Raw genomic sequence first — 25,934 nt, 5'->3', positions numbered from 1 at the left:
GCTGCCCATTCCATTTGTTGCAGTAGGGTTATCCTTCACTCCTGTCATTTTAGGGAGGCCTCAGGAGGTAGCTATCACCCCCAACCACAGAGGAGGTGTTTGGAAGACCTCTCTCATGGACCCCAAGAGCCCCTGACCTCCAAGCTGAAGGGAGTTGGGGAGGCCTTTGCTTAGGGTAGGCCTGCCGGTTGCCATGAGTTCATGGAGGACACACTGACTAACTCCCGTGCCACACAGGTAATAGGTCTGCCCAGGGCCTTGGTTGAGTTTTGGAAAGAGGGGTGTCTTGCCCCAATTCCTGAGTCCTCTGGCATGAAGCCCTGTATGTTGGCCATGGGTGACTATCCCAAAGATGATGGTATCACCCAGGAGGACCTAAAGCCAAGCCCTCAACCAGTTGGGGGGTGTATATGGCCACTAAGCTCTAGACTCTTCCACCTTGTCTGTCAGACAGACAGAAGGTGGGAAGGAAAGAAGGACCATTGGCAGGAAGAAAAACAGGGTTCGAGCTTATAAAAGAAGAAGGATTTACCAGGAAGTGTCTGAGGGAACAAGAAATGTGTTCATATGAGCCAGATGGTGTGGGGGAGTGAGGGAGGCACTGAGAGAACCTCCTGAGTCTTGAATTTAGTGTTGGGGATGGCCAGGAGGTGTGAGTGAAAAAGACTGGCTTGGCTTGAGCCAAGGCTGGGCACATGCCATGAACACCACTGGGCAAGGTCTGAGGCAATGGCAGCAGGAAGTCCTACCCTGAGCCACCTGGAGGGCAAAATGGCTGTCATAGCCAGACCCTGCCTGCCACCTGAGTGCACCTCTCTTAACCCGGACCTGGACTTGCTGAGATTGGTAAAAAGTGGCAGAGTAACAGATCTTACAGAAGATTGGCATGGGGCTTCCCTGGTGGCACAGTGGTTAAGAATCCTCCTGCCAATGCAGGGGACACGGGTTCAAGCCCTGGTCTAGGAAGATCCCACATGCCGCGGAGCAGCTAAGCCGTGCGCCACAACTACTGAGCCTGCACTCTAGAGCCTGCGAGCCACAACTACTAAAGCTCACGTGCCACAACTATTGAGCCTATGCTCTAGAGCCCCTGGGCTACAACTACTGAAGCCCACGCGCCTAGAGCCTGTGTTCCACAAGAGAAGCCACCGCAGTGAGAAGCCCGAGCACCACAATGAAGAGTAGCCTCTGCTCACCACAACTAAAGAAAGCCCGTGAGCAACAACGAAGACCCAATGCAGCCAAAAATAAAAATAAATAAATAAAATAAAATTATTAAAAAAAAAAAAAAGATTGGCATGAGTGGTCCTGACTGCTGCTTTATGCTGTGGTTCCCAGAGTGGGAAGCAAAGCAATGCGTGAAGTTGGTCTGAGGTGGGTCTATGCAGCCTTTGCTTCCACCTACAGGCAAGGAAAGGGTAGAGCTTCCAGGGGTCTGGCCAGGGAAAGAAAGAGAGAGTCCAAGCTTCCCAGATTGCTTACCTACCAAAGTCAGTGCAGGTAGTTCCTTTCCTCTGATCTGCACACCCCATCTGGCTCCTGGCCAGAGACTAATACGGCACAGCTCATCCCTCTGTCCCTGAGTAGTGAGAGTAGGGCTATGGGCAGCTCTGAAAGGCTCCTGAGGGAAAGAGTGGTCTTGGGGCTTCCCCTGCCACTCCCCGGAGTTCTCTGATCACAGGAGCTGGGGAGCCCCACCAGGTCTGGATGGGCTAGAAAAAATCCTGTTGGCTTAAATTTTCTAATAGAATTATACCCTTCCCCCATTAAAAAAAGTAAAAACACATGCATTGTTGAGAATTTGGAAAATATGGACTTATCCCAGAGGTAGTCACCATTGACCAGCGGAAAATCCCTTCAAGTCCTTTTTCTGTATGTGGTAGAGTGGGGGATGTGTGTGCACAAGTCATGTGATTATACTATACATAGAGTTTTCTTTGGTTTTTTTCCCCCCAATTTTATTGTGGTAAAATATACATAACATAAAATTTACCAACTTTTTTTTTTTTTTGGCTGCATCCGGTTTAGTTGCGGCACGCGGGATCTTCTTTGTGGCATGTGGAATCTTTCACTGTGGCGCGCGGGCTTCTCTCTAGTTGTGGCGTGCGGGTTTTCTCTCTCTAGTTGAGGCACGCAGGCTCAGTAGTTGTGGCGCATGGGCTTAGTTGCCCCACGGCATGTGGGATCTTAATTCCCCGACCAGGGATCGAACCCGCGTCCCCTGCATTGGAAGGCGGATTCTTTACCCCTGGACCACTGGGGAAGTCCCTTACCAACATTTTTAAGTGTACAGTTCAGTGGTATTAAAGATGTTCATAAGGTTGTGCAACCATCACCAACATCTATCCCCCGAATTTTTGTCTTGTAAAAAATGCTATACTCATTAAACAGTAACTCCCCATTTCCTCCCCCTCCCCCTCAGCCCCTGGCAACCACCATTCTCCTTTCTGTCTCTATGGTCTTGACTACTCCAAATACCTCATGTAAGTAGAATCATACAGTCTTTTTGTGACTGGCTTCTTTCAGTTGGCATAATGTCCTCAGGGTTCATTCATGTTGTAGAATTTCTTTTTTGAAGCTGAATAATATTCCATTGTATGTATATACCACATTTTGCTCATGCATTCTTTTGTAGATGGACTCTTGGGTTGCTTCCACCTTTTGGCTATTGTGGATAATGCTACTGTGAACACGGATACACAAATATCTCTTTGAGATCCTGCTTCCAGTTCTTTTGCACATACACCCAAAAATGGAATGGCTATATCACTTGATAATTCTAGTTTTAATTGTTTGAGGAACTGTCTTTCTGTTTTCCACAGTGATTTAATCACTTTACATTCCCACCAACAGTGCACAGCGTTCCAATTTAAGAACATTCTCACCAATAGTTGTTATTTTCTGTTTTGTTTTTTTTTATGGTAGCCATCCTAATGAGTGTGAGGGGTGTCTCATTGTAGTTTTGATTTGCATTTCCCTAATGATTAGTGGTATTGGGGGTCTTTTCATGTCTTCATTGGCCATTTGTTTAGGGGGGTGGTTTCTTTTGGCCATTCTGCGGCTTATGGGGATCTCAGTTCCCAGACCAGGGATTAAACCTGGGCCACAGCAGTGAAAGCCCAGAATCGTAAACATTAGGCCATCAGGGAACTCCCCTTTATTGGCCATTTATAAATCATCTTAGGAGGAATGTCTGTTCAAGTCCTTTGCCCATTTTCGATTGGGTTATTTGCTTTTTTGTTGTTGGGCTATAGAAGTTCTCTATATATTCTGGATTTTAATCCGTTAACAGATATATGATTTGCAAATATTTTCTCCCATTCTGTGGATTGCCCTTTTACTCTATTGATAGTATCTTTTGATGCGCGAAATTTAAAATTTTTGTGAAGTCTAATTTTTCTGTTTTTTGTTGACTATAGAGTTTTGTATTGCTTTTTAAATTTAACATATGAGCACTTTCCCATGTTATTAAGTTTACTCTCTAGAAACACTACTTTAATGTGTATATCATATTCAAGCTATGACAGTACCAGCCCCCTAGGGGAGTCATTTTGCCAGTTTCTAAGATTGTGCCATTTGTCATAATAAGTAGCACTGGAAGGGACATCCCTTTACTTCAGTCTGTGGTCACCTCTCTGACAGGATCCTTGCCTTGCATTCTGAGAAATGAGGCTACGTGAACAAAAGACCTTTTAGTTGTACATTTGGGTTTTGTGTGAGTTTTTGCTTGCTTCCTTTCATGTCTTCCAGACTTCCACTGTGTGAAGGACTAAGCCAAGTGGTTTTTTCTGTAGAGATTTGGGCTTCCTTGCAGGATGGCTCTAAACCAGGTGTGGGCTCCAGGCCCCTGGAGCTGAGCCATCTCTGATGCTTGAGGGGCTTTTGTCCTTCTGGGCTGCCGCTGTGGTCTTGATTAACCAGGCCATCTCTGCCTATAGCCCAGCTCCTGTGGAGATGCTGAACCTGAAGCTTCGCCGGCCAGCCTTCGGCGATGATATTGACCTCAATGCCACCTTTAATGTGGATACTCCCCCAGCCCAGCCCTCCAGCACCCAGCATGGCCATGCCAAGAGGCTCTTCCCAGAGAAGGCACAGTAAGTGGTAGCCCCTGGCCCTTCCACAGCCTGGAGGGAGGATGGCTAAGAGATCTCTGCAGGTCCTACCCTAATAACTCTGAGTGGCTGACAGGGCAGTGAGGGTCACCTGGGCTTGGCCATGGCCATGGCCATGGCTTTGGTTCCAGCTACCTTTCTGCCCTCTCCTGAGTACTCAATCTGTACAAAGCCCTTCTGTTGCTTGTCTCATTAATCTTCACAATCACCCTTCAAGCAAAGTTGGGGATGTGAATTAGAGAGAACATGGGGGTCCCAGCAGGGGCAGGTCTGGGCTGATGCTGTTGGGAGGCAGGGTGCTCCCAGTACCTTGAATGGGCTCGCTGGAGTCTTAAGTCAGGGACTCTGAACTTCCTCTTCCATTGTGTGCCCCACAGGCTCATGCTTGAGGCAGGACCATATCAGACCATGGAACCAGAGCCCTACCACTTAAGGAGGTAGCCCACAGGGGCAGACATGAAAAGCTATGAGGAGCTGCAGTGGTATGGGTGGGACCTGCACTATTGGTACAGTGGGACTGGGAGTAGGGAGGCTGTCTCCTTGGCCAGGCAGGCCACTAGTTCATCATGGAGACAAGAGCTGCTCCTGTACATCCATGTAGTTGTATGCTGCTCAGGTAAGGGAGTCAGGGGCTGAGCAAGTTTTTTCTCAGTCAAAGACTTTGGACATGAGAGAAAGAAATTGAGATGTTAGGCAGTGGAGGTAGAGGAGGCCCAGGGAGAGGACAAAAGGGAAAGCCAGCTGGATTTTCTACCCCTCCCCAGACTCAGGGGCAGAGGCACCAGTGCTGTATAGGGCCAGGCCTGGTAGCAGTGAGAAACAAACCTAGAGCATGTGGGCTACAGTCAGGGGGCCTATCAGTGCCTGCTCGGTACGCTGGCTTCCTCTTGTTGCTCTTTAACTATACAGGTTGAAAGTGGGCACCTGGGGCCTGCAGGCTACCATACCTTTTAGAGACATTTCTACCATCTTCAGTGCCTGTGAGGGGGGTGAGGGAGCCCAGCCTCCCCAGAACCGGACTTGCAAGTGGAGCAAGAGGAGATTCTTCCCATGGTCATCATGCGGCATCACCACAGGCTATGGGGACAGGAACAGAGGGGTTCAATATTTGCAGGCCCTGATCCTGCCCCTGTCCTTATGGCTTTGAGAATCCACAGGGTCAGCCTTAGGTCACCATTCTCCCACTCTTCTGGGAAGATATGAGAAGAGGGTATCCAGCTGCTAGGGTCCCCAGGAGTTGGATGGAAACACTGGGTCCAGCTCTGGAACTAGGAGTGGCAGACTAGGGCCTGGGGCCATGACCTGTTCTGCCCCAGACCCTACCTGCACAGATTTATCTAGGGACATGGCCTAACCCTGTGTTCTGAGAGTACTTTACGGGCTCTCTAACTTACTGAGGGTCCTCTGGAGGTGGTGACCCCTCTCTGGGCAGATGGGGCTAGGCCTGAGCTCATTTTCAGGGCATGAGTGGCCTGCCTTCTGTGGGTAGTGAATTTGTTGGGCTCTCCAGCCCCACATACAGCCCAGGATGTGGTGAGGTGACTGAGAGCCCATCATTCCAATGGTGAGTGGAATTGGTTTGTCCCTGAGTGGAAGCCACAAGATTGGAATATGGCCCAACCTCCCCTGCCTCCACCACTCTGGTGGCTGTGGCTATCCAGCTGTTCACAGACCTGCTCTTGGGGTAGGGATTACTGAGGTGCCTTGCCCAGCACGCAGCCATGCCAGCAGCCATGCCACGCGGTGGCTCCCCAAGGGGAATGTGCTGAGCCTGGTTCGCCTGCCCCCCCCTTTTAAAAATATATTTATTTGTTTGCTTGTTTGTTTATGGCTGCGTTGCATCTTTGCTGCACGGAGGTCTTTCTCTAGTTGCGGCGAGCGGGGGCTACTCTTCCTTGCGGTGCGCGCGCTTCTCCTTGTGGTGGCTTCTCTTGTTGCAGAGCACGGGCTCTAGGCATGTGGGCCTCAGTAGTTGTGGCTCACGGGCTCTAGAGCACAGGCTCAGTAGTTCTGGCTCACAGGCTCTAGAGCACAGGCTCAGTAGTTGTGGCGCACAGGCTTAGTTCCTCCGCGGCATGTGGGATCTTTCCACACCAGGGCTCGAACCCGTGTCCCCTGTATTGGCAGGCGGATGCTTAACCACTCTGCCAACAGGGAAGTCCCTCACCTACCCCTTATGTCTTGCTCACCTGCCTCTTGTCTTCACGTTTTGCTCTTGCAGTTCTCCCTTTCAGGACGTTCTCAAGAAGATGCCCAAAGGCCCCAAGCAGGTAAGGCTTCCCAGAAGAAGCTCAGGCAATCACCCTCCAACTCTGGCCGGGACTGAGTATGAATCTGGTTTTCTGAGAGGTCAGGGTCTTGCCAGAGTCCTCTCACCCCTGGAGGACTGAAGCACTTTGGAGCCACCCTGGGAACCCTACTCACTGTCCTTCCTGCCTCCTGATGAAGCATCAGAGATCCTGATCCTATTCCAACACACCTCCTACCCTCCTTGTTTGCTGCCATCCGGCTTATCAAGCCTGGCTCTGGGGTCTCCTCTGCAGGAGTCCCAGCTCTTGCTGGGTGGCCAGCGCTGTCTGGGAGAGCCTGATGAGGAGCTGGCTGGTGCCTTCCCTGTCTTCATCCGGAATGCTGTCCTGGGCCAGAAACAGACCAAGAGGACCAGGGCAGAGCCCTGTCGCAGCACAGATGCAGTGAGTGTGGTTTCCTAAAAGTGGCAAGTGCCAGCCTCCTTGGGGGTGGGGCTGGGTGGCCAGCCCCCTAGCCCATTAGCCTGGCCCACTCACCTCTTCCTTCTGCTTTAGGTAAGGACTGGCTTCGATGGACTTGGAGGCCGGACAAAATTCATCCAGCCTGTATCCTTGTTCTGTAGCATTGGGCTGAGCTGAGCTGTGGCGCCCACATCATCCCTCACCTGTACCCCCAGACCCCAGCCCACCAGTGGCTGCAGCCCCAGGTGTGCAGAGCCAGACCTTACTCAGTATAGCAGGGCTGCCCACCACCAAGTCTGAGCCTTTCCTGCCCTGCATTCCATTCCAGTCCCCTCTTTGGGCCTCTTCCTTGACATTTCCTTCAGACTGACACGACTATGATCCGCTCACTGCCCGTTAAACCCAAGCCCAAGGCCAGGGCTAAGCAGAGACTGGGGGCCAGGACAGTGCTCCCTCCCTCCCAGGCCAAGCTGGACACCTTCCTGTGGTAGTGAGAACAGTGAGTCTGATCAGTGGCCAGATACATGCCTCTGACTTATAGGCCGAGGACTGCGGACTGGCTCGGCAGATGGTTTGCGGGGCATGGCCCCTCTTCTAGGACCAGCCCTGAGGACAAGGATAAACAAGAAGATGGGGGTGAAGGTGAGGCCCAGAAACTGTGCTTTTCCTGCACACACACACTGCCCCACCCCCCATCATACTGGGTCTCCCTGTGAGAGCTGATGTGATCAGCTCACTGTTCCTGCCAGCAGGGTTTGCTCCGTATTCCAGGCTCCCATTTATAGCCATGATCGGATGTGGCTGGGCTGCTTCTGGTCCTCCAGACCAGGGTTTTTTGTTGACTGTAAGGACCAAAGTGCTTGAGGCTTCTCAGGCAGCCTCAGCCTGCCCAAGCTTCTGCCTGTCTCTCTGACTTGCTGTTGGCCTGGACCAAGCAGGGCGGGGAATGGGGGATGGTGGTAGGGAGAGGAGGGGGGCCAGATTTCTTCGTGAAATAAAAAAGATAGAGTCTTTTCTTCCTGACTCTGGGAGTGTAAATTTGCCCTCACTTTGGAGAACTGTCTGGCATGATTTTCTAAAGCGGGACCTTCACCTAGACCCAGACCCAGCAGCTTCACGCTTAGGCATTTGCCCTCTCATAGGGCACAGGGAGACTGTAGCAAGAGTGACATCACCTCAGCTTTGTCCACAGTCTCTAACCTGGGCACAGTGCAAAGGCCATAAGCAGGAAAGCAAATGGGTGAACTAGGGTTTAGACACACAGGGAACTCACAGCAAGCACAACAAATGACCAGTGACACCCCCCTCTTCACCTTTCAACTCTGCCAGACAGATTGCTAGCCTCTGCATCTTAGCTTCAAAAGCACTTTCTCCCAGAAGACTTCCCTTTGAACTTCTAGCTTGGATGAGGACCCCTAAACTTTCCTCTCTCACTACTGGATGGGAGTTCACCTGTTTCTGCAGATCCCAGCATGGACGTGGCACAGGGGAGAATGCTTCAGGCTGAGAGTGCCCAGCTGCTCTCCAGCAGGTGTGGAGGAGCCTTGGGCTTCTTGGGGAGGAAGTGACGCTCTTGGTTATGGGGGTTGGACCCCTCTGGTGCTGCCTTGAGACGGGGACAGTTAGTGAGGGGAAGTGTAGCATCAAGTTAAGGGTGCAGTGGCTGGCTAATAGCTTTCTTATAGATCAGTAATGAACGATTCAAATTATTTTTAATTTTTTTTTAAATGTTTATTTGGCTGCATCAGGTCTTAGTTGCAGCACATGGGATCTTCGTTGTGGCATGCAAACTCTTAGTTGTGGCACGTGGGATGTAGTTCCCTGACCAGGGATTGAAACTGGGCCCCCTGCATTGGGAACATGGAGTCTTAGCCACTGGACCACCAGGGAAGTCCCAACAACTAAAATTAAAAACCCAATACCATTTACTTCAGCACCAAAAAAGAAGAAGAAAAAAGAAAACAAATATTTAGGTATAAATCTAACAAAATATGTACAAGATCTCTGTGAGGGAAAACTACAAGACTCTGGGTCTATACATACAATGGAATATTACTCAGCCTTTTAAAAAATTCTGAAACATGCTATAACATAGATGAACCTTGAAGACATTAAGCTAAGTGAAATAATCCAGGGACAGAGGACAAATACTGTATAATTCCATTTATATGAGAAACCTAGAGTAGTCAAATTCATAGAGACAGAAAGTAGAATGGCTGTTGCCACGGGTGGGGAAGGAGGGAATGGGAAGTTATTATTTAATGGGTTGAGAGTTTCAGTTTAGGAGGATGAAGTTCTGGAGATGAATGGTGGTGATGGTGGCACAACAATGTGAATGTCTTTAATGCTACTGAACCGTACATTTAAAGATGTTAAAATGGTTAATTTCATTTTATGCATATTTTATCACAATAAAAAAAAAGGACCGAAATTCTGATACATGCTACAACCTAGATGAATGTTGAAAAGGTATGCTAAGTGAAATAAATGAGACACAAAAGGGCAAATACTTTATAATTCCACCTACATTAGGTACCTAGAATAGGGAAAGTCATAGAGACAAAATAGAATAGAAGCTCCAGGGAAACAGGGGATCTAAGATTGTTGAAGAGTTACTTTTCAATGGATACAGTATTTCTCTTTGGGATAAAGAAAAAGTTCTGGAAATAGTGGTGATGGTTACACAATATTGTGAATGTACTTAATGCCACCGAATTGTACATTTAAAAATGGTTAAAACCACAATTTTAAAAAATATCTACTTCTATTTTAATAAGAGTTAAAAAAAATCAGGAATGGATGTTGAATTTCATCAAATGCCTTTTGGTATCTATTTGAAGATACCACTTACTTAAGAATCTGGCCCTGGTTTCTGTACCTAGTACGTATAACACAGCCAATAAATGTTCACTGAATGAAAAAAAAAACCCACAATTACCTACTACTTTACACCCTCTAGGATGGATATAATTTGAAAAAAAAAAAAAAAGGAAAACCAGTTTGGCCATGATGTGGAGATCACTTCTGTACATTGCTTGTGGAAAATAGCTTTTTGGTCTGTCAAAAAATTAAACATAGAATTACCATGTGACCCAGCAATTCTACTCCTAGACATATACCCCAAAGAATTGAAAACAAGTACTCAAATACTTGTCCAAGAACAATCGTAGTAGCACAATTCATAATATCCAAAAGGCATAAACAACTCAAATGTCAACAGGTGACTGGATAACAAATTGTGATATAGGCCTCTGATGGAATATTATTCAGCCATAAAAAGGAATGATGTACCGATACATGCTACAATTTGGATTAACCTCAAAAAGATTAAGTGAAGGAAAACAGATACCAAAGGTCACATTTTGTATGATTCCTTTTATATAAAATATCCAGAATGGGCAAATGCCTAGCGACAGAAAGCATATAAGTGTTTGCCAGGGGGTGAGATGTGGGATGTGGGATGGGTAGCAATTATTTAACATGGTTGTGGTGTTTTTCCGTGGGTGATGAAGTCTTGAAACTAGAGAGAGATTGTGGTTGCACAACATAGTCAATACACTAAATGCCACTACATTGTATACTTTAAAATGGTTATTTTAATGTTGTATGGATTTTACCTCAATTTTAAAAAAAGAATTTATGATAGCACCTGGTTTAGCTATTGTGGACTTTTGTGGGGAGCTGTGGTCCATCCTCTAAAGAACTGGCCCCAAGTTCCTAAGAAGGCAGAAGGGGACATCTGTGGGTGAAGGGTACACAGGATCTCTCCTTTCTATTTTTGCAGCTTCCTCTGAGTCTATAATTATTTCAAAATAAAAGTTTAAATGACAAATAAGGACACGTGATCATGGCTGCCCCATGCCTCCCACTCTCAGGGCTGGCACTCAGAGACTGAGAACCCTCTTTGAGTCCTGGCACTCATCAGTGAGAGATCCTGACAGGCCACCTAGAGCTGCCGACTGTCCTGACCAGGCAGCTGTGGGCAGAGGGGAATCCCTGATCCCTGAGGAGATGGCGCAGGGGCACACAGGTGCTCTCAAAGATGTTAGGCTCCACCCCAAGTCTGTAGTTTAAACCCTGGATGTGGGACAACATAATCCATAAGCTCTCACAGCCTCTGGGATGGGACTGGCTCTGCCCTCTAGGGTCTCTAAGTCTCTGTGTGTGGTTAGGAGACCAGGTGAGTGCTCAGGACAAGGGAGTTCCCACCGGTACTCTGTGGGCAGGAAACCCATCCAGGCAGGGGCCCCTGAGGGGGATAGGGGCCTGAGGTTCAGGACATCTAGGGAGCTACAGGAGACCGCATGGATCCCTCCTATGGCCCTGCCCCCTCCCTCAAGAGAAATACCTGCTCTCCCAGAGGGGGAACAGATCCAGGAATTCTGTCTTACCTTACCAGTGCCCTAGAGCTGCCAGAACTCTTCCTTGCCTGGCTAGGCTGTGCTGGACAGGCTGGAGGCAGGACCAGGAGCCTGCTCAGTCTAGTTTCACTTTCACTTTTGCTTCCCCCCCCCCCCCCGAAATGACAGAGGAACCAGGAAGAAAGCTGTGACTAGCAGTGTCCTTCACTCCTTAGCCTTAGTGCCTGTTTGCACTGGCTCCTGCTGGCACTACCTGCCACGCAGAGACCCTATCTGTAAGCGCTGCAGCCTGTTTTCCGGCCCCAGGCCTCAGGATGGATGTCTTGGAGACCTCTAAGTTGCTGGATGAAGAGCTATACTCGCGGCAGCTGTGAGGCCCGAGGTGGGGAGGAGAGCGGGGTGGCCTTCTGACTTCTGATCTCCAATCGCCTGCCCTCTTACTTCCCACCCACAGGTATGTGTTGGGCTTGCCAGCCATGCAGAGGATTCAGGGAGCCAAGGTGCTACTGTCAGGCCTGCAGGGCGTGGGGGCTGAGGTGGCCAAAAACCTGGTCCTGATGGGCGTGGGCAGCCTCACTCTTCATGATCCCCACCCTACCTGTTGGTCTGACCTGTCTGCCCAGGTGAGGGTCCTGGGGGGCTATGGGTTTCCAGACCATAGCCCTTGGGGAGAGGGCCCAAGAGAAAACTCCTTGCTAAAGCCAGACTGGGTCTCTCTTTAGTTCTTCCTCTCAGAGCAGGACTTGGGAAGGAGCAGGGCTGAGGCATCTCAAGAACTTCTGGCTAAGCTCAATGGAGCTGTTCAGGTGTGCATCCACACAGGTGACATCACCGAGGACCTGCTGCTGGACTTCCAGGTGCCCTCCCAGCCCTACTCTCCAGGCCAGCCCAGTGTCCCCCTCCAGCCTTTAGCAGCAGGGTGGGCTTGAAGTGGTTCTGGCCCTGCTGATCATGAGGTCCACCCAGGTGGTGGTGCTGACTGCCTCGGAGCTACAGGAGCAGCTGAAGGTGGGCACCATCTGCCATAAACACGGAGTCTGCTTTTTGGTGGCTGACACCCGAGGCCTCGTGGGGTGAGATGGCTTACCTAGCCTGCCACATCACAGGCAGCAACTGGTCCCAGTGCTGTCCCCAGCTCCAGGCTTGCTCCAGATCCCCTCCACCCAACCTCAGGCCTGTCCCGGCATCCCCTCTTGATTATACAGTCCCCAGTCCCATTTGTGTGCTTCCTCTACCCCAGCCTCCAGACTTGATCCAGTAAATCCTTCAAGCCTCTCCCAGCATTCTTTTCCCGATTCCTCTGGGCTTGCCCTAGTGTACGTCACCCTTCACCACAAATGTGGCAGTTAACAACTGAGCCATCTCAGTGACCCCTCCCACCCCACCACAGGCAGTTGTTCTGTGACTTTGGTGAGGACTTCACTGTGCAGGACCCTACAGAGGCAGAACCCTTGGTGGCTGCCATCCAGCACATCTCCCAGGTGGGTGCTAATGTGGGGGGTGCTCACCTACTAAGGAGGGGCTGCCAGAGCCTGTGGAAAGCAGGGACAGGCAGCCCTGAGCAAGCCACCTCTTATCCAGGGCTCCCCTGGCATTCTCACTCTGAGAGAAGAGGCTGATGCCCACCGCTTCAACAATGGGGATTTGGTGACTTTCTCAGGCATTGAGGGCATGGTGGAGCTCAACGGCTGTGCTCCTCGGCCTCTCCACGTGCAGAGTTAAGTCAACCCCACTCCAACTCCAGGCTCAGTGCCCAGGTCCCCACTGGGGGTGGACACAGCCTGGTCCTTGGAGATAAGTTCTCCCTCCCCCTTCCTCAGGGTGGAGCAACATCAAGAATGTAGATGCAAGACAGGATGGGGTGTGGGGAACTAGTCAGGTTCAGAGGGCATACTGACCAGGCTCAATCTCCCCCAGGAGATGGGACCTTGGAGATTGGGGACACAACAACTTTCTCTCATTACTTGCGTGGTGGGGCTGTCACTGAGGTCAAGAGACCCAAGACTGTGAGCCACGTGAGTTCAAGTGCATCTGAGGTTGGGGAGCTTGGGCACCTCGAGGGACCCACAGTGTTCTGGACATGAATGTGAACCGAGTGCCCCCTGCAGGAGCCCCTGGACACAGCCCTGTTTCAGCCCCGTGTTGTGGCCCAGAGTCCCCAGGAAGTTCACCGTGCCCACTGCCTGCATCAGGCCTTCCATGCACTGCACAAGTTTCAGCAGCTCCGTGGCCGCCCTCCTAAGCCCTGGGATCCTGTGAGTGGCCCCGATGCCCCTCCCTCCAGCCTCTGTCTTAACGGGGCCTCACCTACCAGGAGGCAACAATGACTGTCTTACAGATCCAAGACTGAATCCAGAAGCAGTTCCCCGCTCATATAAAGGAGATGGTACACAGTATCTGTAGACCAGAGGCTGGGTCCATGAAAGGGCCAAGCACAAAGCCTGGGGACCCATGCTACTCCTAACCCCTAAGATCTGGCCTGGAAGGTGCCTCCAGGTTGGGGAAGCCTCCAGGGCCATTGTCTGCCACCGGGCATCCACTAGTGGGACCCTCCCACTCAGGCTTCTGCTTCCTCTTCTGTGGAACAGGGTGGATGGCTGCCTGAAGGTTTCAAATGGGGAGTGGAGCTCAAGCTGGGGCTGCTTTACCGACGGAGTTCTACCCGATAGGTTGATGCAGAGATGGTGGTGGACCTAGCCCAGGCCCTGGAATCACTGAAGGGGACAGAAGGAGAGCCTTTGGAAGAGCAGCTGGATAAGGCTCTGGTGCGGAGAGTTGCCCTGAGCAGTGCTGGTGGCTTGAGCCCCATGGCAGCTGTGCTGGGTGCAGTGGCTGCTCAGGAAGTGCTGAAGGTGGGTACAGGTAGAGGCAGGGCGGGGCTGGGAAGGGTGCAGAGGTCGGTGTGGGTGCCACAGGGTGCCCAACACCAGATAGTGACCCTGGGGGTTTCACCAACCTGGGTGCAGCCCTCAGCCAGGATCTGAGGGGATTAGGAGGTGGGAAGAGTCCCCAGACTGAAGTGCTGACTTCTAGGCAGTCTCCAAGAAGTTTATGCCCCTGGACCAGTGGCTGTACTTTGATGCCCTTGATTGCCTTCCAGAAGATGAGGAGCCCTTTCCCAATCCTGAGGACTATGCACCGGTGAGAACCTGGGGTAGGGGTGCAAGCCTTATCCAAACTCAGGACTGGGGGGAAAGAGGAAGCACGGTCCCGAGATCCTGACCTGGAAAACTGGGTGCAGGAGGGAGATGCAGCACAGGCCAGTGGCCATCACTGACCCCTGTCTGTGTCCCCTAGAGAGACTGCCGCTATGACGGGCAAATTGCAGTGTTTGGGGCTGGTTTTCAGGAGAAGCTGAGCCACCAGCGCTACCTCCTGGTGAGCTATGTCGTGAGGTTGGGAGTATGTGGAAGGGCAAGTCCTGGCCCTCTGGCTAAGGTTGCTCCTGCTGGCAGGTGGGTGCTGGCGCTATCGGCTGTGAGCTGCTCAAAGGCTTTGCCCTAGTGGGCCTGGGTGCTGGCGGCAGTGGGGGCGTGACTGTTGCTGACATGGACCATGTGGAGCGCTCCAACCTCAGCCGGCAGTTTCTCTTCAGGCCTCAGGACTTTGGTGTGAGTGCTGACCTAGCCCCACACCCGTGTCCTGGACTGTCCTCCCACAATGCGCCCCTTCCCCCACCCAACGTCTTCCTGCTTTCTTCTCAGAAGCCAAAGGCGGAGGTGGCTGCAGAGGCCGCTCGCCGCCTGAACTCAGACTTGCAGGTGACCCCGCTCACCTACCAGCTGGATCTTACTACAGAGCACATCTATGGGGACAACTTCTTCTCCAGTGTGGATGGCGTGGCTGCTGCCCTGGACAGTTTCCAGGCCCGTGAGTGCTCAAGCCTAGAACTCACCCTTTGTCTGAGGCTGTGCCAGCCCCACTTCTGACCCTCTGCCCCCTTCGCCAGGGCGCTATGTGGCTGCTCGCTGCACCCACTATCTGAAGCCACTACTGGAGGCGGGCACAAAGGGCACCTTGGGCAGTGCTTGTGTGTTCATACCACACGTGACTGAGGACTACAGAGCCCCCGCCTCCGCTGCAGCTTCTGAGGATGCCTCCTACCCTGTCTGCACTGTGCGGCACTTCCCCAGCACAACCGAGCACACCTTGCAGGTGAGAAGAACCCCAGAGACTCCTACCCACCTGGCTCAGTCCTCAGCTGCAGACCCCTTTGCCAACCGGCACCTCATGGTTCCTCCCTCCCCTCACAGTGGGCCCGGGATGAGTTTGAAGGACTTTTCCATCTGTCTGCCGAGACCGTCAACTGCCACCAACAGTAAGACCGCCAACAAGGGTGAATGGGAGTCCAGGCTCCCTAACACCAAGAGGCTTAGGGCTTAGCCTCAGACCTTCTCCTCTGTCCGCAGGGCACTCACGTCTCTGGCACACTTGGATGAGTCACAGGTGCTGACCGTGCAGCAGGTGGTGCTGGGTGTCCTGAGACAGCGTCCACAGACCTGGCGAGACTGCGTGCTTTGGGCCCTTGGCCAGTGGCAACTCTGCTTCCATTATGGCATCACACAGCTGCTGAGCCGCTTCCCACCCGACAAAGTGGGTGGCTAGGGGTCAGGAGGCTGAGGGCTCAGGGTGGCCCGACTGAGCCCAGCAGCCTCCATTTCCCTAGGTGCTAGAGAATGGAACTCTTTTCTGGTCGGGTCCCAAACAGTGTCCCCGGCCCTTGGAGTTTGACGCCAGCCAAGTGAGTGGAGTCCCTTGGCGGCCCTGAGATGGGAATATGGCCCCTCAGAGCGGAGGTGGGCACCTCTATATTTTGTAGAGATGCACAGATGCTGAGAGGGAGAGAGCCATGTTTGTGCACATGTGGGTGTCCAAATGGGAGGCAGAAGCAGGCACTCAAAACAGATCCACAAATGGGCGGTGACCCCCACCCCATGCACCCACACAAGCTCGCTCAAGCCCATGCAGCCACCCGTGCTCTTGGTCTCATTGCAGGACACACATCTCCTCTACGTGCTGGCGGCTGCCAACCTGTATGCCCAGATGCATGGGCTGCCTGGCTCACGGGACCAGACTGCGCTCAGGCGACTGCTGAAGTTGCTGCCATTGCCTGACCCCCAGGACTTAGCCCCCATTTTTTCTAGTGACCTGGAGCTGGCTTCAGCTTATGCTGAGTTTGGTGAGGTCCCTGACCCTGGCCCCCCGTGCTGTCACCCAAAGGCCTGACCCTCCTCAGCCTGTGCTGCAGAAAGAAGACAGGGTCTGGGGGCCCTGAAGCCAACTCAATACCTCTCAGGCCCTCTGACCTTGCTTCTCTGTAGCCTTGGGTTCATCCTCTGGCCCCTCAGTAGGTCCTCTCCCTGCTGCCTACCCCACCCCCACCCCACCCCCATTCCTTTGGCAGACTCTCAGCCAAAGAAAACAAAAACAAAAAACAAACAAAAAAACACAAACCGTGGAAGCAACTAGCTGTGGCCCCCAGATGAGAACAGAGTCACATAGGTGTGCATGGGCGCACACACACACACATACACACACACAAGTGAGGGCTGGGGCTGCTAGACAGGAGACTGCACCATCCATCAAGGGGTCTCCCTGAAAGTGGTAAGTGATAGGCTTGGCAGGGACCAAGGATAGGCAGCAGGCTCCAGAGGAGCGCAGGACATGGGGACTAAGGACTGCCCCAACACCCCCTTCTCCTGACAGGCCCTGAGCAGTCGAAGCAACTTCATGAAGCCCTGGAAATCTGGACTGTGGGCCCTCCCCTGGAACCCTTGACATTTGAGAAGGTGGGAGCCCAAGTGGGGGTGAAGGGCCGGGCTAGAGAGGTTGTTGGGGAAGGTCAAGAGCTAAGAAGGTAGCTTTGAAGCCCCTTGGCCTGAGTTTTCCTCCCAGAAGGACCCCAGAAGCAGCTCAGCTTCCCCGAGCCTCAGCCTCCTTATCTGTTAAGTGGGGAGATATGAGCATCCACCCCACCGAATTGCGTGAAGAGCTGTGCAGTGGCACAGGGTCGGCCGAGGTGAGGGGCACTGGGACAATGCTAATACTACTGTGCCTTGGGCCTCACAGGACAATGATTTCCATGTGGATTTTGTGGCGGCAGCGGCGAGCCTGCGAGCTCAGAATTATGGGATCCCACCAGCCGACCGCACCAAGGTACCCTGCCCCTTGGGGCTCAGGCCTGGAGGTGGGGGTCAAACCCTAGCCTTATGCCTTGGGCCCAGACCAAATCTCCTGTCCTTGGCAGACCAAGCGAATTGTGGGCCAGATTACCCCAGCCATTGCCACTACTACGGCAGCTGTGGCTGGCCTGGTGGGCCTGGAGCTGTATAAGGTGGTGGGCAGCCCACGGCCCCGCAGTGCCTTTCGCCACAGCTACCTGAACCTGGCTGAAAACTACTTTAGCCGCTGGGTACCTCACGCCCCAGCCATCCAGAAGGTGAGCCCTTGACACCCCACCCATACCAGACCTGAGTTTTCCCTGCACCTACCCAAACAGGCCCTACTTCAGCTTCAGGCTCTCATCAGGACCCAGACTCTGGGGGAGTCATCAAGACTCCCTCCAGTCGCCTCCCTGCTGCAAAGCCAGGCTGGGACCTGTCAGACACAGGAAGCAGCCGTCAGCCACCCCCACCCCCCAACAGTCAGGGTCTGGGGGAGCTGCAGCTTTAACTCATTAGTGGAGCCAGACATCCCCCGCAGTTCCCTCCTTCCCAGAAGTGCCCCTGAGGGGGAGAGGGGACTAGGGCCCTAGCCCCAAACAGAGCCTAATATCGGCCTGCAAAGCATGGGGATCCTGGCCCGCCCCCTCGACCTGAGTTAAAGGGCACTGAGCTCACCACCACGGGTGTGGGGTGTGCAGCCCTGTGGGGATGTGTGCATTCATGTCACAGGTGTGAGTGCACACTGGTCTGGGCATCCCTGGCCCTGTGGTGTGTGGGCATGGAGGGAGCATGCTTGCACATCTGTGTGCCAGATGGGACTGCAGGGCTCTTTCACAATGTGGGCTTGCGTGTGTGTGCATGTGAGTACACATGTGGGCTTGTGTACATGTGTGTTCCTTCAAGTGTAGGGCTATGAATGCCCCTGGCTGTGTGCCCAGGCTCTGCAATAGTTGGCATTTCCTTAGGGCAGAGGAGAGGGTACAGAGAGAATTCCCTCACCAGGGGAGAGGGGAGAGGTCATGGGCCAGCACTGGGCTTTTGCTGAGCAGCCCTGGGGTCCCTCAGGGCACAGCACACAGAGCCCCTTTGTGAGGGGCCCCTCCTCTAGCTAGAACACAAGCTGCCTTTGTCCATGGAGGAGGGGGAGGGGAAGGGTCCCCCATCTCACCTCTGGCCTCGTCTCAGCTTGACCCCACTGTGTTTTCTGGGGAGCTGGCAGAACTCCTCCTGTCTTGGTGCCTGGCTGCCTGCCACCCTTATGCCCTCAGCTCTGGGTACCAGAACCCCAAGACTCCAGAAATAAGGAAGGAACAAAGGGACAGGAAGAGGAGTCCTCTGTGGACTGTGTTCCTGCTAGAGTCACTGTGCCTCTTGCCATGTGTCCATGAGTAGTCCAAGGCCCTGGTGGTAAAGGATTAGGGGACAGGATTTACCCCACCCCCAGCATCCAGCCTTGCATTTGAGGAACAAGCAGTTTTATCAGAGACTGCAGCAGCCCTGCTCCCGCTTCCTCAGGAAGCATTGCTCCCCCCAACAACACACACACACACACACACACACACACACACACACACACACACACACACGACTGTGTGATGGATCGCCTGTTTCCCTCTGTGGGGGCCCCGTAGCCCCATTTCCTGTGCTGGCCCCAGCATGGGCGGGGAGGGTGTTGAGATTCTGGGCCCAGATCCCACCTTCCACCCCCACCCACTGGCTTCTCCTTCCTGCCTCTAGTCCAGCTCCTCCCCTAGGAAAGGGGCCATAAGCTATTGGTAACTGGGGTAGGGGGAGGGTGTGTGTGTAAGAAGCTTCTCACTCCTCCCCACTACCGCCCCCCAGTTCCATCACTGGAAGTGGACCTGTTGGGACCGCCTGGAAGTGCCTGCTGGGCAGCCCGAGAGGACCTTGGAGTCACTGCTGGCCCATGTCCAGGTGTGCCCCATTCCTGCCCTTCCCCCAGGCCTGGCCCAGCCTGGCCCAGCTGGCACCTAACCTGTCTCTCTCTAGAAACTAAATGGGCTGAGGGTGAGGATGCTGCTGCACGGGAAGGCCCTACTCTACTCGGCAGGATGGTCTCCTGAAAAGCAGGACCAGCACCTGTCCCGCAGGTGAGCCCACACCTGGCTTTAACCTCATTCTGTCCTGGAGGTTGGAGGTGGGGGACAAGCAGCCTTTCCTCTTCCCAATCCCATTTGGGCCCCTCACACCTTCCTGAAGTTTTCTTTTGCCAAATGGAGCCAGCAAATGGGCTGGGGGCGGGGTGAGGGCCAAGAGCCTGAGGAGGGGCCTCTAGGAGCTGCCTGCTTGGCCAGCCCCACCAGCTCACGCCCTGCTCAGCTCCCCTTTCACGGCCCACTCCCAGAGGACTCACAGCTTCCTGCCTCCTGCCCACCCCGCCAGCCGCTCTTAAAATAGTTTCAGATGTTTCCTGTCTTGGGCTGCTCCTGCTCCTGGCTTGGGCTCCTTATGGCCCGCCAACACCCTATAGTCCATGCCAGGACACTCTCTGCCTGCCACTGCTCACCTACCCAATCTCCCCACCCCTCTTCCCCCCATGCCACCAGGGTGACGGATCTGGTGCTGGAGGTGACACGCCAGGTGCCTAAGCCTGGGCAGCGGGTGCTGGTATTGGAGCTCAGCTATGAGGGTGAGAAGGAGGATGTTACCTTCCCACCCTTGCACTACAAGCTGTGACAAGGCAGCAGCCCCACCACCCAGTTCTGTTGAGCCATGCATCCCAAGCCTACAGTAGGCGCTTAATAAATGCTTGTTGAAGGAAGGTGTAAGTGGACAGGATGGATGATGGAACACGGGGCAGACACATGGGGTGTGACATGGACATGACAGGGACCCCTGCAGGGAGGGAAAAGGCTCTTTAGATTCGCCTGCCTGAGTTGTGCCTTGCAGGACTGAGGCTGCCTCCTGGAGCCTCAGGGGTATGGAACCAGGACAGTGCAGAGAAAGGCCTTTATTGTCCCAGGCTGGAGGGCAGGGTCAGAGGTAGCTGACAACATCATTGCAGATGATGGGCTGGCGACTGCGGCAACTCATGAGGGCTGCAAAGCGTGAGACATCTGCAGGCAGTTCGGGTTCCGGGCGAGGTGGGCATGACAGTCGCTTTCCTGCCACTGCTGCCCGGCGTGCCCTGGCCAGCTGGCGCCGCAGCTGCTCAGAGAGGCCAAGCAGGAACTGGGGGGGCCGAGCACGGGCACGGGGCCCACCCCCATTGTCCCCCTCACCTGCTGCCTCGGGCAGCTCCATCCAGTTGTGCACCAAGTCAGCAAAACAGTTGTCTCCCAGCACCAGGGGCTGGCGACTACGACCTCTGCTAAGTAGGGCTGCTGTCCAGTCCTCAGCTTCCAGCCCCTGCCAGTGCTCCAGGCAGGCGTCTGGGGTGGACTTGGGCCGTGGTCGGTGGGCAGGTGGTACACTGGCCGCAGGAGCTCTGCCAGGCAGGGGGATGCCACTGGCCGAGAGGCGCTGTCTACGGGGGGGCCATGCTGAGGGTGCTGGATGCTGGAGTACAGGCAGCTCTTCCTCTCTCCATGTGCTGCCTGACACCTCTGAGAAGCCAGAGTCCCAGTCTAGGGCATGCTCCCTGGGGCCTCCCAAGGCTGCACCCCTGTCTTCTGTCACCACAGCTTCTTCCTCCTCTTCCTCCACACCACAGGCTGAGTCCTCTTCCAAGGCATCTGAGGCCCTGAGCCGGTGCTTGAGCCGCATGCCTGGGCCAGGTTTGGGGGGTTCTGGAAGGGGGCCAGGCATTGGGGGTGAGTCTGTGTCCCGGCCACACAGCTGTGGAAGAAGAGAGGGCAGAAGTCGAAGGAGCAGTGCTTGTCACCCCTGTCTGCCTGGTCAGGCCAATTCCAAAACAGAAGGCCCAGGAGGGCTGGATTGGCCTGCAGGCCTAGGCAGCAAAGCCTCTAGTGGGCACAGGGCCGGCATGGGGCGCTGGCACACGAAGCTCGTGTGGCTCCCATCGGCCGACCTGGTGGCAGTCCGGCAGGCTGCAGCACGCAGCACCGGGCAAGTCGGTACCCGCCACCAGGGCGGGAGGCAGGGTTGCGGGCCTGCATTGGGAAATAAGTCCTGCTCAGGGCTGGGGGGGGGCATCCTGTGACTCTTGAGGGATTCAGCTCCCCAAAGCCCGCAGCGTCTTTCAGAGAAGAATAGAGCACCTGCCAGGTGGGGTATAGAGGACAGAGGTACAGGCCAGCCTGGAATAGGGGGCATCCATAGCAGCGCCACACCTCTTTAGTCCCTCACAGCCCCCTGCTCCACCCCACAAGAAGTTTCTCCCACCAACTTCCTCCGCCGCGCCGGCAGCACGGCCAGCTGGGCGGCTGTTACTTGATGCCCAGCACAGCTTCCAACCGTCCGAAACCCGACGCGGGCCATCTGGGTCATCTGCGTCGCCCCGCCCCCATCCTGTCTTGGATGGGCACTCGGGAGAGCCCCCCACCCGAGTGCCGTTCGGGCAGGAAGGCAGCCGAGCACCCCACACACGTCCTCACAAGCCACACCCGCTCCCAAGCCTCACCAGTTCCCAGCGGAGCTGGCCCAGGAAACTGTCAAGCCGAGCACTGTGCATGCCCGTTCCGGAGCCCCCGCCAGGCCTGCCAGTTCCTCTTCGAACTCCAGCCAGAGGGATGCGGAGAGGGCCCCGCGGGCCGTCCAGCGGCGCCCTTACCCTCCGCCTGGCTCCGCGGCTCCTCCCTCTCCCTAGCTCCCGCCTTCGCTGCCGCCCCAACATCTGGCAGCCCCGGCCCCGCCCCTAGCGCCGCAGCCAATGGGGCTGGGGCGGGGCTGATGTGGCCCCGCCCCCCGGACTCTGCCGGGTGGGTGAGCCGGACACCCACTACCAACTCCACAGCAGCTCTGGGGGGAGGGGCGGGACTATAGCTGGAAGCTGGGCCGCGTCCGGCCCCTGACTACCCGGGCCGTTGAGCTGACTCCGGGTTCGCTGCATGACCCAGGACAAGTCGCTGCCTTGCGGTAGCCTCAGCTTCCCCATTTTTCCCAGGATAGAGTTGTGGTCCCTCCCGCGCGGGTTCCCCGGCTGCGCCCTTGGGCGGGCAGAGCGCCCCCAATCGTCGGATTCGGCACTGATGTGGCCCACTCGCGGTTCGACCCACTGAATCCGCTCCTGTAGCCGGCCTTGACAGTCCCTGGAAGTCATGGGAGGGGTCCGGCCCCTCAGAGGACTCCGGGAACGCCGAACCTCTTTGCAGCACCGGGGAGGAGCCTCGGCCAAGGCCCAGACCCCGCCCTATCTGCCCCTCATCTCGGCCTAGCTAAGCAGGGCTGCCCTCTAGTGGGCAGCGCCTGGTTAGCTGCGATTCCCCCGGCGACACTCCCATCCCCTCTGCCCCAGACCACATGCGGGCTGAGTACAAGGGGCTACGGCGGGGCTCTCTGACCCACCTTCCCTGAGCCCGCTCCATAGTCGGAGGCTAGGTTCAAGGACACAGACTAACTGGAGACAAACTAGACAAGTCTGTAGACAGAAAAATACCAGGGAATGAGGGCAACGGGCCAGGTTGGGAGAGGGGACTCTCAGAGGAGGTGGCATTCTGTATGGGATCTGGATGAGCCATCAAGGGGAGATCAAGAAGAGGGGCATTCTAGGTGGTGGGATCAGCCAGTTACAGGCCCTGAGAGGACAGGAGCTAGACAGGACATAACATAAAGAAGACTTAGATATCTCTGATGGTGGTAGTTGGGGGAGTGAAGAGGTCAGCAAAACCAGGCTCCTAGCAGTCTTAGAAAGGAATAAGGGGTTTTGTTCTTGGTGTGATGGGGAGCAATGGGGGCTTTTGAGCATCACCTGGGCTGCAAAGAAAGGGGTCCCTTGGGGGAATGTTTTGGAATTAAAAATCAAGCCTTGCTGATGCATGAGTATGGGAAGAGAAAGAGAAGCATGAAGCATGACTCCTAGATTTCTGGCCTGAACAACTGATTGGATGGAATGGCCATGAATCAATCCAAGCAAGACTGGAGAAGAGTGGGCTTGGAGACGAAAATCAAATGATCATTTGTGGACATGTGACCCTTAAGATGCCTGTTAGGCATCTAAGAGGAGATGCGGGGTCAGCCACTGGGTGTGTGACTCTGCTGCCTGGGAGAGAGATCAGGACTGAAGCTTTGGATCTGGGAGGCAAAGTGAGTGGATGGTATTTTTTTTTTTTTTCCAAAAGAGAAGTCATTAATTAAGCAATGCTTTTATTTTTATTTTCACATATATTTTTTGAATTTTATTTATTTTTTTATACAGCAGGTTCTTATTAGTTATCTACTTTATACATATTAGTGTATATGTATCAATCCCAATTTCCCAATTCATCCCATCCCCCCACCCCCACCCCACCACTTTCCCCCCTTGGTGTCCATATGTTTGTTCTCTACCTCTGTGTCTCCATTTCTGCCCCGCAAACTGGTTCATCTGTACCATTTTTCTAGGTTCCCCATATATGTGTTAATATACGATATTTGTTTTTCTCTTTCTGACTTACTTCACTCCGTATGAGAGTCTCTAGATCCATCCATGTCTCTACAAATGACCCAAATTCATTTCTTTTTATGGCTGAGTAGTATTCCATTGTATGTATGTACCACGTCATCTTTATCCATTCATCTGTCGATGGGCATTTAGGTTGCTTCCATGACCTGGCTATTGTAAATGGTGCTGCAATGAACATTGGGGTGCATGTGTCTTTTTGAATTATGGTTTTCTCTGGGTATATGCCCAGTAGTGGGATTGCTGGGTCATACGGTAATTCTATTTTTAGTTTTTTAAGGAACCTTCATACTGTTGTCCATAGTGGCTGAATCAATTTACATTCCCACCAACAGTGCAAGAGGGTTCCCTTTTCTCCACACCCTCTCCAGCATTTGTTGTTCGTAGATTTTTCTGATGATGCCCATTCTAACTGGTGTGAGCTGATACCTCATTGTAGTTTTGATTTGCATTTCTCTAATAATTAGTGATGTTGAGCAGCTTTTCATGTGCTTCTTGCCCATCTGTATGTCTTCTTTGGAGAAATGTCTATTTAGGTCTTCTGCCCATATTTTGATTGGGTTGTTTGTTTTTTTAATATTGAGCTGCATGAGCTGTTTATACATTTTGGAGATTAATCCTTTGTCCATTGATTCGTTTGCAAGTATTTTCTCCCATTCTGAGGGTTGTCTTTTCGTCTTGTTTGTAGTTTCCTTTGCTTTCCAAAAGCTTTGAAGTTTCATTAGGTCCCATTTGTTTATTTTTGTTTGTATTTCCATTACTCTAGGAGGTGGATGAAAAAAGATCTTGCTGTGATTTATGTCAAAGAGTGTTCTTCCTATGTTTTCCTCTGAGAGTTTTATAGTGTCCAGTCTTACATTTATGTCTCTAATCCATTTTGAGTTTATTTTTGTGTATGGTGTTAGGGAGTGTTCTAATTTCATTCTTTTACATGTACCTGTCCAGTTTTCCCAGCATCACTTATTAAAGTGATTGTCTTTTCTCCATTGTATATCCTTGCCTCCTTTGTGATAGATTAGTTGACCATAGGTGTGTGGGTTTATTTCTGGGCTTTCTATCCTGTTCCATTGATCTATACTTCTGTTTTTGTGCCAGTACCATATTGTCTTGATTACTGTAGCTTTGTAGTATAGTCTGAAGTCAGGGAGTCTGATTCCTCCAGCTCCGTTTTTTTCCCTCAAGACTGCTTTGGCTATTCGGGGTCTTTTGTGTCTCATACAAATTTTAAGATTTTTTGGTTCTAGTTCTGTAAAAAATGCCACTGGTAATTTGATAGGGATTGCATTGAATCTGTAGATTGCTTTGGGTAGTATAGTCATTTTCACAACATTGATTCTTCCAATCCAAGAACATGGTATATCTCCCCATCTGTTTGTGTCATCTTTGATTTCTTTCATCAGTGTCTTATAGTTTTCTGAGTACAGGATTTTACCTCCTTAGGTAGGTTTATTCCTAGGTATTTTATTCTTTTTGTTGCAGTGGTGAATGGGATTGTTTCCTTAATTTCTCTTTCTGATCTTTCATTGTTAGTGTATAGGAATGCAAGAGATCTCTGTGCATTAATTTTGTATCCTGCAACTTTACCAAATTCATTGATCAGCTGATTCACCGATCAGTTTTCTGGTGGCATCTTTAGGATTCTCTATGTATAGTATCATGTCATCTGCAAACAGTGACAGTTTTACTTCTTCTTTTCCAATTTGTATTCCTTTTGTTTCTTTTTCTTCTCTGATTGCCATGGCTAGGACTTCCAAAACTATGTTGAATAATAGTGGTGTGAGTGGACATCCTTGTCTTGTTCCTGATCTTAGAGGAAATGCTTTCAGTTTTTCACCATTGAGAATGATGTTTGCTGTGGGTCTGTCGTATATGGCCTTTATTATGTTGAGGTACGTTCCCTCTACGCCCACTTTCTGGAGAGTTTTTATCATAAATGGGTGTTGAATTTTGTCAAAAGCTTTTTCTGCATCTATTGAGATGATCATATGGTTTTTCTCCTTCAGTTTGTTAATATGGTGTATCACATTGATTGATTTGTGTATATTGAAGAATCCTTGCATCCCTGG

The 25,934-nt window shown here is 52.7% G+C and overlaps 3 protein-coding genes across 3 annotated transcripts in view; 2 read left to right on the top strand and 1 right to left on the bottom strand.

Annotated features, from left to right (window-relative positions):
- Positions 1-11,106, top strand: part of TRAIP (TRAF interacting protein) — a 31,245-nt gene extending 20,139 nt beyond the window's left edge. The window contains exons 11-15 of the mRNA XM_067754465.1: positions 3,939-4,094; positions 6,334-6,382; positions 6,656-6,805; positions 6,917-6,967; positions 7,189-11,106. Of these exons, the coding sequence (XP_067610566.1) occupies positions 3,939-4,094; positions 6,334-6,382; positions 6,656-6,805; positions 6,917-6,967; positions 7,189-7,314 (532 nt within the window). The 3' untranslated portion in view covers positions 7,315-11,106. The remainder of the gene's footprint in view (positions 1-3,938; positions 4,095-6,333; positions 6,383-6,655; positions 6,806-6,916; positions 6,968-7,188) is intronic.
- Positions 11,107-11,423: 317 nt separating this feature from the next.
- UBA7 (ubiquitin like modifier activating enzyme 7) lies at positions 11,424-20,130 on the top strand. Its single transcript, XM_067754462.1, has 24 exons — positions 11,424-11,554; positions 11,639-11,807; positions 11,907-12,041; positions 12,151-12,257; positions 12,575-12,665; positions 12,766-12,901; positions 13,102-13,199; positions 13,293-13,439; positions 13,854-14,036; positions 14,218-14,325; positions 14,482-14,562; positions 14,640-14,795; positions 14,889-15,054; positions 15,134-15,339; positions 15,438-15,502; positions 15,594-15,777; positions 15,851-15,925; positions 16,180-16,363; positions 16,891-16,973; positions 17,254-17,340; positions 17,432-17,623; positions 19,191-19,283; positions 19,359-19,459; positions 19,916-20,130. Exons 1-24 carry the CDS (start codon positions 11,499-11,501, stop codon positions 20,043-20,045), a joined length of 3,033 nt encoding a protein of 1,010 aa, XP_067610563.1. The 5' UTR covers positions 11,424-11,498; the 3' UTR covers positions 20,046-20,130.
- Positions 20,131-20,304: 174 nt separating this feature from the next.
- On the bottom strand, positions 20,305-22,590 carry INKA1 (inka box actin regulator 1). Its single transcript, XM_067754466.1, has 2 exons — positions 21,892-22,590; positions 20,305-21,146 (listed from the first exon to the last, which is right to left on the bottom strand). The coding sequence occupies exons 1-2, from the start codon at positions 22,102-22,104 to the stop codon at positions 20,346-20,348; spliced, it is 1,014 nt and encodes a 337-aa protein (XP_067610567.1). The 5' UTR covers positions 22,105-22,590; the 3' UTR covers positions 20,305-20,345.
- Between the last annotated feature and the right edge of the window lie 3,344 nt (positions 22,591-25,934).

This window comes from Pseudorca crassidens, chromosome 10 (genome assembly GCF_039906515.1).
Source record: "Pseudorca crassidens isolate mPseCra1 chromosome 10, mPseCra1.hap1, whole genome shotgun sequence".
NCBI classification, from domain to species: domain Eukaryota; kingdom Metazoa; phylum Chordata; class Mammalia; order Artiodactyla; family Delphinidae; genus Pseudorca; species Pseudorca crassidens.
The sequence above is the reverse complement of the archived record's forward strand: the minus strand, read 5'-3'. Positions and strand labels throughout refer to the sequence as shown.